Genomic DNA, 15,337 nt, shown 5'->3' on the forward strand with positions numbered 1-15,337 from the left:
TTATGTTGCTACCGTTCTTCTACTGTTTATTCTTTGGAAACTGCTCCTCAGCATGACCTTCAATGACTGTTCTCCTCTCACATTATGCTAAGATGTAGGGCAACATGATTCGGTCCAGACTCAACCAGCATCACCCAGTGGAAGATACCACGTGTCTGTTTGCCGTGCACGTGGCCCCTCGGGGCAGCATCTTGCACGTGTCTGCCCCGTGGTACCTCCAAGGGGCTGTTCCACCATCTAACTCTGCTCACTCACTCCTCTCTTTTCAGGGCCACCTAACGAACCTTCCTCTCATCCTGCCCTGAACATAAAGCCTTCTACTACGTTGCTCTGTGTATCAAGGATATTCTTTTCTACTCACCTCCTAAATACAATTTTTCTTTCATGCAGAAAGTACTGGCCCACCTCTTAAACAGACATAATTTCAGTGAACACCTGTCATGTTATAATGATTTGCAGTCAGTTCATAACTTTTTCCAGTGCGTGTATTTTATTACCACACAGCACACACACTTGGATGCTGGGCAAAGACTGTGGCTGGGTAATTTTCAAGAACGTCTTGTACACTGAATAAATGCATGTGGATGATCATTTAAAGGGAGACTGAAAAAAGCATGATGGACATGAAGTTTAAGCCACACTCAAACCTAAGACTGGAAATCACTTATTTATGACACCCTCAATTTGCCATGAGAAAGGAGTAAAATGAACAAATGAATTAGGAATAGTGTCACTTGAAATTTGCATTGACATTATAATATGGATTCCCAGATGCTAATGGATTTGGAAGAGTTGTCCAAAAAACAACATTCTTATCCAAAAAAATGCAGCTTAGAATGTATTCACTACATAAAGCCAATTTACATAAAGTAACCCAATCTACATAAAGCCAATTTACATAAAGCCAATTTACATAAAGTAATCTAGAATGCATTTTAGAAGTCACACTCTGCTCTTTCTCAAAGCATTGTTTTAATAAATGAGTGCTTTAGTCTATAATTTACATAGAGACTACGGTTTCTTGTCATTACAATTAAGCCAGCAGATCCTGTTATTTTATTAGGTAACCCGAGTCTACTTTATAACCGCATTGCTTTATAGATTCTCTAAGCCTTAAGTGTCGTTAGTAAGCATATTACAATATCTGAACAAAGAGTTTACACTACTTTTCCCAAGTTGACCCAAAATGTTCAATTACTTTGAGCTGTGCTGTAGAATTCTGCACATGCCCAATATATAGCTCGAGTTTAATAGATGGCTATGAATTAAAGTCATTAATGAACACATACAATACCATACATGCATTGTAGAGCTGATTTACCATATATTCTTTGGAAAGAGAAGAACTGAAAAGAGAGTTTCTCCTTCTAATCCGCTGTGGCCTGGAAAACACCTGCTAACAGAACAGTGTGAAAACATCCGTCTACTTGCAGGTGTCTCCTTGAGTCAAATGTCTGAGTTTTATCGTGTGAACTCTGACCTTTCCCTTAGCTGCTAATAGGACTTTGTGGTTCCTCATTCAATCCTGACAGTATTTTAGGTCTAGGAAGTAGCAGGATAAGGTGTCTTCATATAAAAGCAAATGTTACTGCATATAATTTAAAATCAGTCTTAATTTGGGTGAAAGGAGTCAAAAGGTACAAACTTCCCAGTTATAAGATAAATAAGTCCTGGAGATGTAATGCACTGCATGGTGACTACAGTTAATAATAGTGTATTGTATATTTGAAAGTTGTTAAGAGACTAGATCTTAAAAGTTATCATCACAAGAAAAAAAATTTTGTTAACTATGTGTGGTGATGGATATTAACTAAACTTATTGTGGGGTGATCATTCTGCAATATACACAAATATCAAATCATTATGTTGTATACCTAAAACGAATACAATGTTATATGTCAAAATACCAATTTTGGGGTTGAAGGTTTATCACCAGCCTATTAATGTCATCAAAGTTGACTGTTACCAGTTCTTTTACATACATTGAAACTTTATTATCACCTCTCAGTAATCCCCCCACAAAAGTTGCTTATCTGGCCAATCCCACCAAAGTGTCCCTTTCTATGTAAACAACGACAAACTCTAACTGTATTACGTATTTTCAATCCAACTGTTCAGAGCAAATACAAAAAGAGTATGACGTTCAAAATATTTTAAAATATATACAAGAAAATAAACCTTGACGTGAACAATATTCATTTGCACCGGTCTTTTTTTCTTTCTTTCCACAAATTTTGGTCAACTTATGGTTAAACTGATGGCCTATTAAGATGCCCCCCTTTATTTGTAAACTGCATTTTTCTTGCTTCTCCATAGTTTCTAACCCAAGCAAGAGACTTACATGTTTAAATTTGGAATCGAATATAGGCCTGCTGGAACCAGACCTACAGGCGAGGTGTCTCATTATTTGTTTGCTGGCTTCAGACTTCCCAGATCCTCTTTCTCCACTAAAATAAAATAGAAAAAAAAAAAAAAAACCACAAGTTTATGGTTTTGGAGAACATAGTAAAAAAATTAAATAACCAGAGACAATTCTCAGGCACAAAGAAGGTGAGGAAATGACCTAGTGACTTTTAATGCGATGATGGCATCATTTAACACTTCCATGTGATTCACTCCTTTGCTGTACTATATACACAATAAATAAATACGTGTGTGTGTATGTTTGTGTGCCTCTGTGTGTGTACCTGTGTACACACAATATGGTGTTTTCGATGCTGGGACTATAAATGAATAGGATGCCACTTCTGCTCCCCAGTATCTTACAGAGTAGAACCACATGATGCAGGTAAATTATAGCAGAAAGGCCTTAGGCTGGAAAGAAAGACGCTTCCGCCTGTCCCGTGCTTTGTGAGTGCAGGTGAGTGGGGTGGCCGCCAGGTGTCGGTCCCCTACAGTCGAGATGCGTATTTGGTAGGGCCACACGTCTGGCCTGGTTAAATCTTTGAGTCCTCCAGGAAAGACGTTACATCTTCCTTGGAAAAGTCATGCAATCCTTCTCAGCTTTCCTCCTCTTTCCTTCAAAGTGAACATCAAGCATGCAGCTCCTACAACTAAGCCGGTAAAGATGGAGGAGCGACCAGGTAGGTGAGAGCCCGGCGCTCAGCAGATCTGAAAACGGCCTGATGGAGGAGCGACCAGGTAGGTAAGTGCCCGGCGCTCAGCAGATCTGAAAACGGCCTGTTGCGTCTTGAGGCTGCTGTCAGTTTGGACATTTCGTGTTTTCCATTTTCCTTTAATCTAGGAACGGGCACCATCCAAATATGTCCTGCATGAGGACAGTGCTTTTGGTATTTCCCAGGCATACTTCGTAAGTGATATAATTCCTATAAATAATGACTGTATTATATTCCTGAGACTAGGCAATATAGGGTTAACATAAAACTCCAATACAATAATTACTAAACCAACGTAGTCCGATACAAAATAAGGCTTTTACTGCATCTAGATGGAATACTCGTGAAAACGGTGTTTACTCATCGATAGCCAAAAGTGGAAAATACATATAAAGCTCTTTTGCTAGGGCTTTCTCAGGTTTCTCCCTTGAGCACTTGTTCTAATGAATTTGATTAAAGGGTGTTTGCCAGGAAAGAAACTGACACTTAATTCTCTTATTCACGTCTCAACTTGTTAATAAAACGTCTACTCCCCTCATCTGTGACCATAAACATTTTAACCACTTTTAGAGCGACCAGCTTAGCAGCCTCAGGGGAGCAGGTGACAGTGACCTGCGGAAGATACGAAAGAGCTCATTTTCTGGGTTCAAAGACCCTTCCTTTTAACCTTCTAATTGCAGAGCAGAAACAATCTAAATCTTTCATGATGGAAATTTAACGTCTACAATTATATTCCCTGTTAAAAAATTCTATTACCCAGCAACATAACTTGATGTGTCAGGCGTCTCGTTTTTAGAGAGATTTTGCTTGCATTCACTCAGGGATCAATCTTGAAAATACCATTTTCCTTTTCCAAATATTGCCTGCTCCTTCAAATGAGACTTTCTGAGGGCCTACTACGTGCTGGAGTCTGTTAGTCTTCAGGGTAAAAGAGGTGAAAAGATACCGCTTCCTGCACCATGGGCTGGGGATACTCTCGAGGAAGGAGTAGGTACATAATTACGGTATAATTATAACAGGTGGGCACAGCTAGCAACGAGCCCATGGGAGAAGGGGCAGGTACATCGCTTGGAAGAAGCCAGGGGAGACTTCTGCGTGAGGTAGTAATTGAGCTCATTCTTGGAGAAGGGGCAGCGTAGAAGGCAGTGCTTATGCAACATTAAACACTCAACCAACACTCCCTGAGCATCTATTGAGCAAGTCGAAACAGGGGCGGGTCTCGAGTCCCTGCGGATCTGGAGACCCAGAGCCTGGGAGGCTGTGGGGCTGACCCAGTGGTCACGTGGGTCCCTTTTCCTTCTCCCCACCGTTGCCCTCACCCTGTGACCACATGTAGGGAAAATGATCAACTCTCTCGGCTAGCCAGAATCACATGGCTTTTTGCCATCTCATAAAATCCCACAACGAGCACCACATTTCACTTTGAGTAAAATACAAAGAAACCTTAGAAAAAAGAAAAAATGGATATAATAGTCTTGGCCTCATAGCATATCAAGTTGAAACTAAAAATTCTAGTTCAACGTGTTCAAGAAACATTCCTTGATCTGAAAATCCACGTCTATGATTAAACCAGACATTGACCAAAGATTCGGGGCGGCGCTGATGGGTCATGGACCCATACAAAATGTGAAGCTTAAATATGAACAGCCTTGTCTGCTAAATCTGTACATGACAGAAGCAGACCCTATGTTGCTTGTTCCACAAGTTAGCTGCACATTCAGCATAAAACATTAATTTAGGTTTGCTCAGCGTACTGTTAGGAGAATGGATATTTGTCGTACATGCTCAAACAATTAATTAAAACCATCTATCAAGGCCTTCAGAAAATTAAAGCAAAGGTAGAACTGGGTGGGCTCCCAACTCCCAGTTCTAGCCCAGGACAGAGATCTAAAAATTGTTAAAAACTATTCCTTAGGATGAAGCCTAGTGTGTTACGGGAGCCCATAATTATGAAGAAAATGAGAAATAAAATGAAAATTTGAAAATCAAATTAAAAATCCTCTGGCCTGGTACTGTAAATCACCTACTCCAGGAATATTTGAACTTCGATCTCCAAATCTTCAATTATTCTTTGTAAATGCTAATCATGGGACATAATAGACACTCTGTAAATGACCTTTACACAAAGTATTTAGTTGAATTCTAAATTGACTCATTTTAATGTATTAGTATAAAGGCAGAAAGCCTGTCGTAGTCAAGACAATCAAGGAGGTTGAGAAGCTACAGGCAAACACCAATTCCGAAAGAAGACAGACAATAGCTAGTAATAAGTCCTTATGATCATGGACTTGTCCTTCATTTCTTTTTTTTTTTTTTTTGCAGCATGCGGGCCTCTCACTGTCGTGGCCTCTCCCATTGAGGAGCACAGGCTCCGGATGCGCAGGCTCAGCTGCCATGGCTCACGGGCCCAGCCGCTCCGCGGCATGTGGGATCCTCCCAGACCGGGGCATGAACCCGTGTCCCCTGCATCGGCAGGCGGACTCTCAACCACTGCGCCACCAGGGAAGCCCTGCTCTTCATTTCTCGAAACGTGAATGAAGAAATCGTTTTTTCAGAATAAGTGGTTGATAACACGGCATTATTAGCCTTTAAAAATGTCCCAAAGGAATATTAGTTCTGCAGAATATTAACAAATCTTACTATTGTTAGCAAAACAATTCCATGAGCAAGTACATGTAGAAACAAAGACAAACAGGTTTCGTCACTGAAAGAACATGCTAGGCATTGTGAACTCTGTAATCGGTAGGTTCCCAAAGGATAGGGATTCATTGGCCCCTCACAGCTTCGCTAAGGTCCAAAGTCTTTGACAAGGATTAAGTGGACTCAATGAGAATTCAGTTAAGTCCGTGGATTTGTAACCATCATTTTAGGTGAGTCTGGGGGGACCTCTGCAAGCCTCCTTAGGTTAGCGGCACTGGGCGAGCCATGCTCTAGAGTCTGGCTGTGAGTGTGGATAACCTTCACTCGGGCTCAGAAGCCAGACTACTGGGCTCACATCCCAGCTACGCTAACTATTTACTAGCTGGGAGACCCTGGACTAATTAGCTAACCCTTCTAATACTCAGCACCTGATACATAAAATGACAATAATAACAATGATGATACCCATCCTACGAGGTTACTAGAGCAATGAATCAGACGACACATGGAGAGCACCTAGAGCAGACGCTGGCACGCAGCAGGTTCTCAATAAATACGAGTTGTTATTATTGGCAACACTATTACACACGCCCCACCATCTCACGATTTTTAAAAAGTTTCTCTTTTTGTGTAAGTGAGGCCAGGAAACCCAACAGATAAAGCAGATGAAAGCAGAGTTGCTTGATTCAAGAATGCCCGGGTCCCCCACCCCACCCCAGGGGACACTTCAGAACAGGTGTAAAAACAACCATTTGCACACTATTTTGAAAACCAGAACACTAAAGTTTGCAACCCATCGATGTGACCCTCCATGGAATTTTTGATTAAATTCACAACGTAACAGTATATAGAGAAGTGCTTATTTAAATATTTAAATATTATTTGGGTTCTTTCCAGGTTGCCATAGTTACTCAATATTTAAATATTATTTGGGTTCTTTCCAGGTTGCCATAGTTACTCTTGTATCTCACTTGGACTCAGGTTGTGCAAAGCTTTATTCACACATTCAGTTTGCAACCAACACTACTGCTGAAATCTACGCAAAGCCAGGGGCATTTATGAAAGTCTCCCTCGTGTGGCAGCGTGGTCTGATATAAAACACAATTCTCAACGCAGATCTTATTTTAATACCTAAATATTTCTTTATTCCTCTATCAACATATCATCACATTTCATCCCTACTTCTTGTGGGACACTTCTTTTTGACGTGAAGAGTTTTTGCTCCAAGCTAAATGCTCCCTCCTGAGCATCTTGGTATTTATGAACTAATATTACCATTGCATTTCACTAAAAAATTAATGTGAGTGTATAATTTTGTTGACATATGAGCAAAGGTATAAATACCTGGAAGCGGGTGGGAAATCCCACATCTGCAAGGCCTTGCATGGTATTTTGCTCAGCACCACATTGTGGAGAAGGGTGGTACTACTATCGGGTGCCTCTCTTTCCCATGTTTTCTAAGGTTTGAAAGCAAGACACTAGTTCTAAGCTGTAAACCTTCAAAATGAAGAAAAAATTGGATGACTCTCGCAGACATGATGTTGAATGGTTGAGATGAGTTTCAGGTTCAGTTTGTTGATATCGATTCAGCTACACTCAGGGCCATTTCTAACAACAAAGGTGTTTCTCCTTCGTAACGAGTCAAGTGTACTCACTGCACACTTAGTGGACCACGAACTGGTGAGGGAGTAAATAAACGTAAACCAGAAGAAATGAGGACGGTTTTACCGCCAAGCCCTCAGGGCAGAACTGAGCCTGGAGCTGGGGTGAGGGGCAGGCTCACCTGAGAATGAAGCACTGAGGTCTCTGCTCCTGGAAAAGCTGGTGGAAGGCTCTCTCCGCACAGGAGAAAATGTGAGGTGGCAGAGAGGGGCAGGGCTGCCCCGCACTGCCCAGGTACAGCTGGGAGACCTGGAAAACAGGGCAGCACACAGGCAGGAATGTCCGTGAAAAGGGTTCAGGATCCTCTACCTCACGATGCTACTGACATAGTTCCCATACACAGAAGCACATAAATCTCTAATTCTGAGTCTCACTTGTAAACACAAAACATTTGCACAATGCTGCCCTTCTCGGCACATTTTAAGCATCCGTAATGACAAAACGGAGACACACATCTGAGCCTTATTATTCGGCTTGCAGGCTTTAAATCACTTGGCTGTCTTCAAAGAGAGCAACTCCCCAAAATCCAGTTCAGTAGCTCTCCATGAAGTAAGCTGAAACGGCGGCAACTTATAGCAAATGCAATTTCTCTCAGCAACATTTAATTTCAGTAACATAAGACGGCAAAGGATATTTAATTTGAAAAGAAATCAGTTGCATCTGAAACATACAGATTTACAAATTTCTCGGAAAAAAGACAAAATGAACTTGATTTCAGGGCAATGGTGATTTTTAATGATCGCCACGGTGACTCAGTGCTAGTATTTTTAGTCCTTGCGAGTTTCGAGTGAATTGAGTTATATTCGAATCAAAACTAAATGATAGGAGGACTTGTGAGTCATGAAGAAATATCAGACACACTTAATTTTTATTCTGCAAAATAACTGGCTTGTATCTTCAAAGATGTCAAGGTTGGAAAGTTCAAGAGTAGACTGAGGGACTGTTCCAAATGGAAGGAAATTAAATGCCCAGTGGTCAGCGCACCCTGTGATGGTCGACTGGATCTTTGGTTGTTTGGGCATCACTGAGACAATGGAAAAGACTTGAATGAAGCCTCCTGATTAAATGGGAACAGCTCTCATTTCCTGATTTTGATGACTGTATGGAGGTTACATAGGAAAATGCCTTTGTTTGTAGTAAATACACAGTACGTGTACTCAAGGTTGATGGGACAACATGCCAGCCAATTATTTTAAAATGGTTGAAGGAAAAAAGCTGTTTGTACTAATTATTTGCAACTTTTCCATAAGTGTAAAATTATTTCAAATTATAGGGGAAATAATTTTTTAACGTAGAATCAATGATCTACAGCTACAAGAAAAAATTGGGTGACTCTCACAAAAATAATGTTGAATGGAATCTATCAGATACATATGAGAACATACTAGGAGATCGCATTTACAGAGAGCAAGAAAAAAGCAGGTGAAACCAATCTATGTATGCTGTTAGAAGTCAGCGTGGCGGTACTTTGGGCAAAGGGTTAGTGATTGGAAAGAGCAAGTGTGGGCTCTGGAGGCTGGGAATGTTCTACCTCCAGTGCTTGTGGAAAAGTACACTCAGAGATGAGCACCTTCGTGTATGCATTATATCCCAATAAAAACATCAAAAGCCTAAGTCATGAAACATTGTGGTTCTGGTGCAGAGAGAGAAAACGGAACCGCTGGAACAGACTACAGAACTCCACTCAGGCCTACTCGGTGAGATTTGGGGGCCATAGGGGCTGTGTCACTTATCCTTAAAGGAAGCTGTCAAGAAAATTGATTATTTGTAAAGGAAACAAACATCACTATCTCATGCCATCTGTAAAAATAAATTCCAACTGAATTTAAGTTCCAAATATGAACAGCAAAGCTTAACACATTTAGAAAAGTATGTAAAAACAGTACTCTTATGATTTGGGAGTAAGGGAACAGGGGTCAAAAACACAAATTGTATTGGGAAAAATCCTACAACATCATAGCTAACAACTCCTGTTCAACCACAAACAGCACACATATAATAATAAAAAAAACCCAGGCGAAGACAGAGAGGAAAGTAAGCTGGGCATACAATCAATAAATCCTCAGCATTTTATAAATGACTCTCACACATCAGTAAGAAAAACTAGAAACAAAATAGAAAATTGGGCAAAGAGTGTAAGCGGAAAGGAAAGGCCAATACACGTGAGAGAAGATGAAAAAACAGCTCTCTTCGTAACCAAGGAAATGCTATTTCAAACAATAAGGTGATACAGTGCGCGTGAGCTATTGGTAACGTTATCAATAGTAGCTTAGTAACGATGGCGCTGGCCTCACTTGCTCTATGCCTGCTGCTCTTCTCAGCATTTGACACTCACTCATCCAATTCTCCTAGAAACCCGAGACTTGGACGTGAGGATGATTGTCCTGCTTACAGATGAGGAAACTGATGCAAAGAAAAATGAGTGACAGGTCCAAGGTCACGTGGCAAGTCAGTGGTGGAGTTTGACTTCGAAATGAAGTTTTCTCTAGGGCTGAAAAACACATGTATAATACTGAGTGTTGTTCTAAGAAATTCTACATGTAATTTGGTAGAAACTTCTAGACTTAAGGAGGTAGGTTTGACTAGCGATCTCTCTGTAGAAATTCTCAAACATGAACCAGGAACTACACACCAAACAATCCTCAGTACTCTCTGTAAGAGCAGAAAACAAGAAAGTAATTCTACGATAGGGATTAATGAATAAATAATTGTGTATTAAAACAATAAAACACTATAGGGTATTTAGAATGAATTAACGAGACCCGAACCTTTTATCATGGAAAATTTTTTTTTTTTTTTTTTTTGCGATACGCGGGCCTCTCACTGCCTTGGCCTCTCCCGTTGCGGAGCACAGGCTCCGGACGCGCAGGCTCAGCGGCCATGGCTCACGGGCCCAGCCACTCCGTGGCACGTGGGATCTTCCCGGACCGGGGCACGAACCCGCGTCCCCGGCATCGGCAGGCGGACTCTCAACCACTGCGCCACCGGGGAAGCCCCATGGAAAATTTTTGAAAGCATAATGATTAATGACGGTTTTTGTTGTAAAAGAATATAGTTAGTGTATTCTCTGAGTAAATTAAAACAGAAAATAATGGCACATGCAGTTTTTATTACATATATTTGTGCACGTCTACAGAATGAACAGACAGAAGACTGGATAAAAGGATAACTTCGGTGATGTATATGTATAGCCGATTCACTTTGTTATACAGCAGAAACCAACACACCATTGCAAAGCAATTATACTCCAATAAAGATGTTAAAAAAATCTATTAACAGATAATAAAGAACAGTACATAAAAAAAAAAAAGGGTAACTTCGGGTAGTGATTGCCGTCTTTTGTGAAGAGGAACAGGCTGAAGTGGAACTCAGTCTGTGTTGACATTACGCAGTGTCACTTAATCTCAGATACCATGTAATTGAAACAGACCTTTATTTTCAGTACCACCCAGAAAATACCATTACAATTAAACTAGCACATAGTGTCTTGGTATCACGTCTCTAAAGCTGCATCCCAACCTCAGGAGTGCGTGTGAAAACATAAGGCACGTTTCATTTTAAATTTTTAAGCGACAGGACACACGTGTGGGGGGGTGGGCACACACTGCCTATTACGCTTGAACTTTTTGCATTTTGAATTATTCCAGAATTTAAAATAAATATAAAAGATATTTGAATGATAGTGACGTCTACATGATAATTCATAAGCCAGCTAGGAAGGTTTGGCCCACCTTTGTTCTCTTGCAGGATGAATTTCTATTTGGGGTTTGTTTGGGGTTTTTTAAACTTGCACTAACACTCTTTCACTTTCTCCCCAAGTCCAACCTGGATCTAACCTAATTTTGACAAAATGCTTTTAAACTCCATTTGTTTTTGTAAAGTCCTAGTAAGGATTTCGTTAGATGTTATCAACACAGTGAGACCCAAGAGATCCAGGAGCATGCCTGAATCTATGTGTACGTGGGGTTCATCTCACATTCCTGCTGTGTTTCTTCAAACCTATTTGGAGTTCGGTATTCTCCTTAGGCTAAGTTTCACTAACATTAGATGTGGTAAAGAATCGTGAGTGTCCAAAATTTTTTCATGATAATCAAACCAATAACCTTTCTCAGTTCCCTTTTCCTGTAAAGCTTCTTCTTTTCATGCCATGTTAGAGTTTGTATTGTAGAATACTCCATTGCTACCACCTGGTAATACTTTGCTTGATGCTAATTCTACACTTAAGAAGTAATGTAAATATGAAATAATAATTTTAATAGAATAGCATTTTCCACTTATTTATATTGAACCTTGAAGGTTTTCACCAAGCCGTTCTAGTTTTCTGAGTGATGGACAATCCACCGACTTTACATTGGTTACCATGATCGTTACTAATAGTATTGCATGTTCCCATTTGGTCCAGAAAATATTGTCAGGGTCGGACCCTTCCTTTCCCACAGGCCATCTCTCTCCATTTCACCTTATTCTCTCCATGTCTGTATCATTTGGGAACAAGAGGATTTTGGTCCGTGGGCATTGTAAGTGCTCTTTCACAAATGAGATGGCATCACATAAGCTTCATTCGGGTTATTGCTAGTCTTTGCTGGACTCTGTGAGCCCAATAAGTAAGGTCCTTCTTTACGGATCAATTCCCTCCTATTTTCCACTGTGCATGATACCTGTCAATAAACATCCAGGAGATTCGCAGGATCCTGCCACGGTCTGATTTCTGAAGCCAGCCATGCAGCGTGTAGCTTATGAGAGTGCCATTCACGGGCCCCTAACATCAGGGTCCTGGTAGTCTGTGGAACCTGATGCCAAGGGCTCGACGGGGCGTGGCTGCTGTTTTCACACCATAGTGTGAACGTGTCACTCTACCTGCCCGATTGGAATTCCCACTCATTATCTTATACCTATATATAGATGACACGCCCTGGAAAAAAAAAAGTTTGTTGTACACAAACAGTCACATACAATGACTAATGATATGTCTCTGGGCTCAGCACTTGGGTCCCTGAGAGCAGTCTGTCCTGCATCTGCTCTGCGGCTACAAGACCTGGATTTAAATTGTCTCTGCCACTCATGAGAGAACTTTAGAAAGCCTAGTTGATCTCCTGAAGTCTCAGTTGATCCATCTGCAAAGAGGGAACGATAACACTTACACTGATTGGGTCCCTTTGGGGATTAAATGTGGTAGCATACGTAAAGCCCTTTGCGGCAGGCCTGCCGTGTGCTAACCCTACACTAAACCCAGGAGAGCTCTCCTTCCACGGCTGAGAAGCCCAGCCACCCTAGCTACTTGCCAAACCCCAACATGCCGGCCGTGGGGACATCTGGAGACCGGCAGCATCTGAAAGTCAATGGAATGTGAAAGCAGAGGAAGGCCTAGGCCTGGCCTCCCACACTAGGTGTCGTGGTACACTTTGGAGAAGCTGAATCTCATCTGTAATTCGAGGATTCAGGATGACTGATCAGTCTTGTACTGCGTGTAGTCAAAAATATGACCTTGAGAAGTCATCCCCGGGTATTCGTCATCCTTTTGCACACTGAGATCTCAAGGTGATATATCTCTGGTTTGTGAACTCCACAGTAAAGGTTATGGTGAGAGACAATCGAGAAAAGTCTGATACTGAGTGTGAAGAGCCGATGCAGATTCACCGCCCAGGCATTTATTCTCAGACGTGCGCCTGCGCGTTGGTTTTCTGAACGCTGCTTTGCCAATGCCGTAGGCTTGGTCCTTGAATGACGCCATCTTCCCTGTGATTGTTACCTCCCCTCCCCCTTCTCCTCCTTCCCCTCCTTTTCCTGCACCTGCTCCTATGACAGAACTCCCAAAATGATTATGGGTACCTGTAATTCCTTTTGCCCTAGTCGGTCATGCTTCCACACACACTTAGCCCAGGGATGAGGCTGGGGTAAGAATGGGTGGAATGAGAAGGGTGGGCAAGTTCCAAGGCAGTTTTAAAGCAATGGTGGAATTGACTTTTGGTAAGAAGAGTGGAAGGTGGGGTAGTGGGAGGTCCTCTCGTACCCGGGAAGCATCTCTGTAATAATTCTTAGTAGCGTCCTCTGGAGTTTAGAGAGAGTAATCTCTTTCTCTCTTCCTCTCTCTTTCTCTCCCCTACCCCATGCCCCTCCAGCATCTGCGAGTGCGTCCCTGCTTCAAGAACACACGTCTCCTCCTTTTATCCCCTGCTCCTAATTAGGGATTCTGTTTCGGACTGGAAGCAGCCTTGTGGCTGCACAAAACACAGAGAGCTCCCATGACAGTGTGTTTGATCCAAAAATACTAGGCAAAGAGATATGACAATACGCTTCACTACCCACAGTGATGTGGACAACACAGCAGAGATCACGCTGCGTCTTCAGTTGCCTGGGAAGATTTTCCACAAGCAATTTCTTTTTAATTTTGACTCTCATGATTCAAGCTGGAAAGTCTTTTAGAAAAATGTATAAACGCAGTATCATCCTTTCTTATTCCATTGCTTTAACATCATAATGCTCTTCTGAAAGCGGTCATGATGGTCAAAGACCTCTAAACCAACTGACCTTGAATTAATCAAAAATACGTGGGAAACAGAGTTAGTGTAACATTCGATTTTAGACGTCTGTCTAGTGACTACAATCGTAAGAATTTCGCATTATAAGCGCAAAGAAATCTTTTGACAAAATAACATTCCTTGGCAACATTTTCTCAGAAGGAACTGAAGTCACTGTTATCTAACCATCCAGTGTAGGGTTTTCTGAGAAGCTTGGTTTTACTTATTGTTTCGGTTTTTGCTTCTTAATCATTTGATACAAACAGGCATGTCTAGTGAGTGTTACTCTACATTATTAAATGATATTTTAAATTTTATACTCACCATGGTGGAATAAATTGGAATCTCCTTGAATGGATTAACAAGCAGGAGGATGTCCCCAATAAAAGTCTGTTAAAAGGAAAGGATATAAATAGTTATTGGACCATATAAATAGCACCTTCAAAGTTAAAAATTATATAATTTTAAAATCACTGAGCAAAATATAGAGAATAAGTCAAAATCACACTTTACCATTTTGTGAATTGTTTTAACAGTTTGTAAATAAATAGAAAATTCAAATAAAATTAAACCAATAGGCTTGTTCCACTGAACACATAACAAGTGAAATGACTGAATTCTAAGAATTTCTTATCTTAAAGGGGTTTTATAATCACCAGTTGAATAAAAACACACAGAATTAAAACACATGGCCAAATGGAGTGGAGGCGGTGAATGGGGTATGAATTCTATGTTGCTGCATAAGAATAATAATAAAATGTATAACAGAAAAGTTAGTAAAGCACAAAAAGCAAATAAAAATAATTTTAATTAAAAAAAAGACAAGTAATGAGATGGCATAAAGAACAGATGGACCAAATAAAAATCAAATAATAAAATGTTAGATTTAAACCCAAATACATCAGTAATTATGTCAAATGTAAACTACTAACTAATTAAATGACAAAGATTATGAACTGGATTAAAATGCTAACTCAAATATAAAGACTAAGAAAACTTGAATGTTAAAGGATGAAGCAAGATACACATGCAAACAGTAATTACTGCAAGAAACGTGGTTTAGCAATATTCAATTCATAGAAAATAGACTTTAAGGTAGGAAGCAGTACCAGTGATAAAAAGGGACATTTCACAATAATAAAATGATAAATCAGGAAGATATAGCAATTCTAAAATTCTATGAGACTGAAATCTAGCATAAAACTATAAGGAGAGAAACATGAACTCACAGTGATAGTGGAGAACCTTAACAATTTTTTCTTAGTAAGTAATGGAACAAACAGACAAAATTTTGAAATAAATAATTACCAAGTTGACTAACTGACTTATATAGAACACTATTACCAAGAACCGTACAATATACATTCTTTTAAGCTGAACACCGACCAGTTTCATTATATT

The 15,337-nt window shown here is 40.5% G+C and overlaps 1 protein-coding gene across 1 annotated transcript in view; it reads right to left on the reverse strand.

Annotated features, from left to right (window-relative positions):
* Positions 1-15,337, reverse strand: part of MYO16 (myosin XVI) — a 401,447-nt gene that overhangs the window by 246,378 nt on the left and 139,732 nt on the right. The window contains exons 11-13 of the mRNA XM_027115848.1: positions 14,261-14,326; positions 7,540-7,667; positions 2,342-2,447 (exon numbers count right to left, since the gene is read on the reverse strand). Coding sequence (XP_026971649.1) covers positions 2,342-2,447; positions 7,540-7,667; positions 14,261-14,326 — 300 coding nt within the window. The remainder of the gene's footprint in view (positions 1-2,341; positions 2,448-7,539; positions 7,668-14,260; positions 14,327-15,337) is intronic.

Source organism: Aethalodelphis obliquidens, unplaced genomic scaffold, assembly GCF_003676395.1.
Source record: "Aethalodelphis obliquidens isolate GAN/ISIS:26980383/991018 unplaced genomic scaffold, ASM367639v1 scaffold15, whole genome shotgun sequence".
Taxonomy (NCBI): domain Eukaryota; kingdom Metazoa; phylum Chordata; class Mammalia; order Artiodactyla; family Delphinidae; genus Aethalodelphis; species Aethalodelphis obliquidens.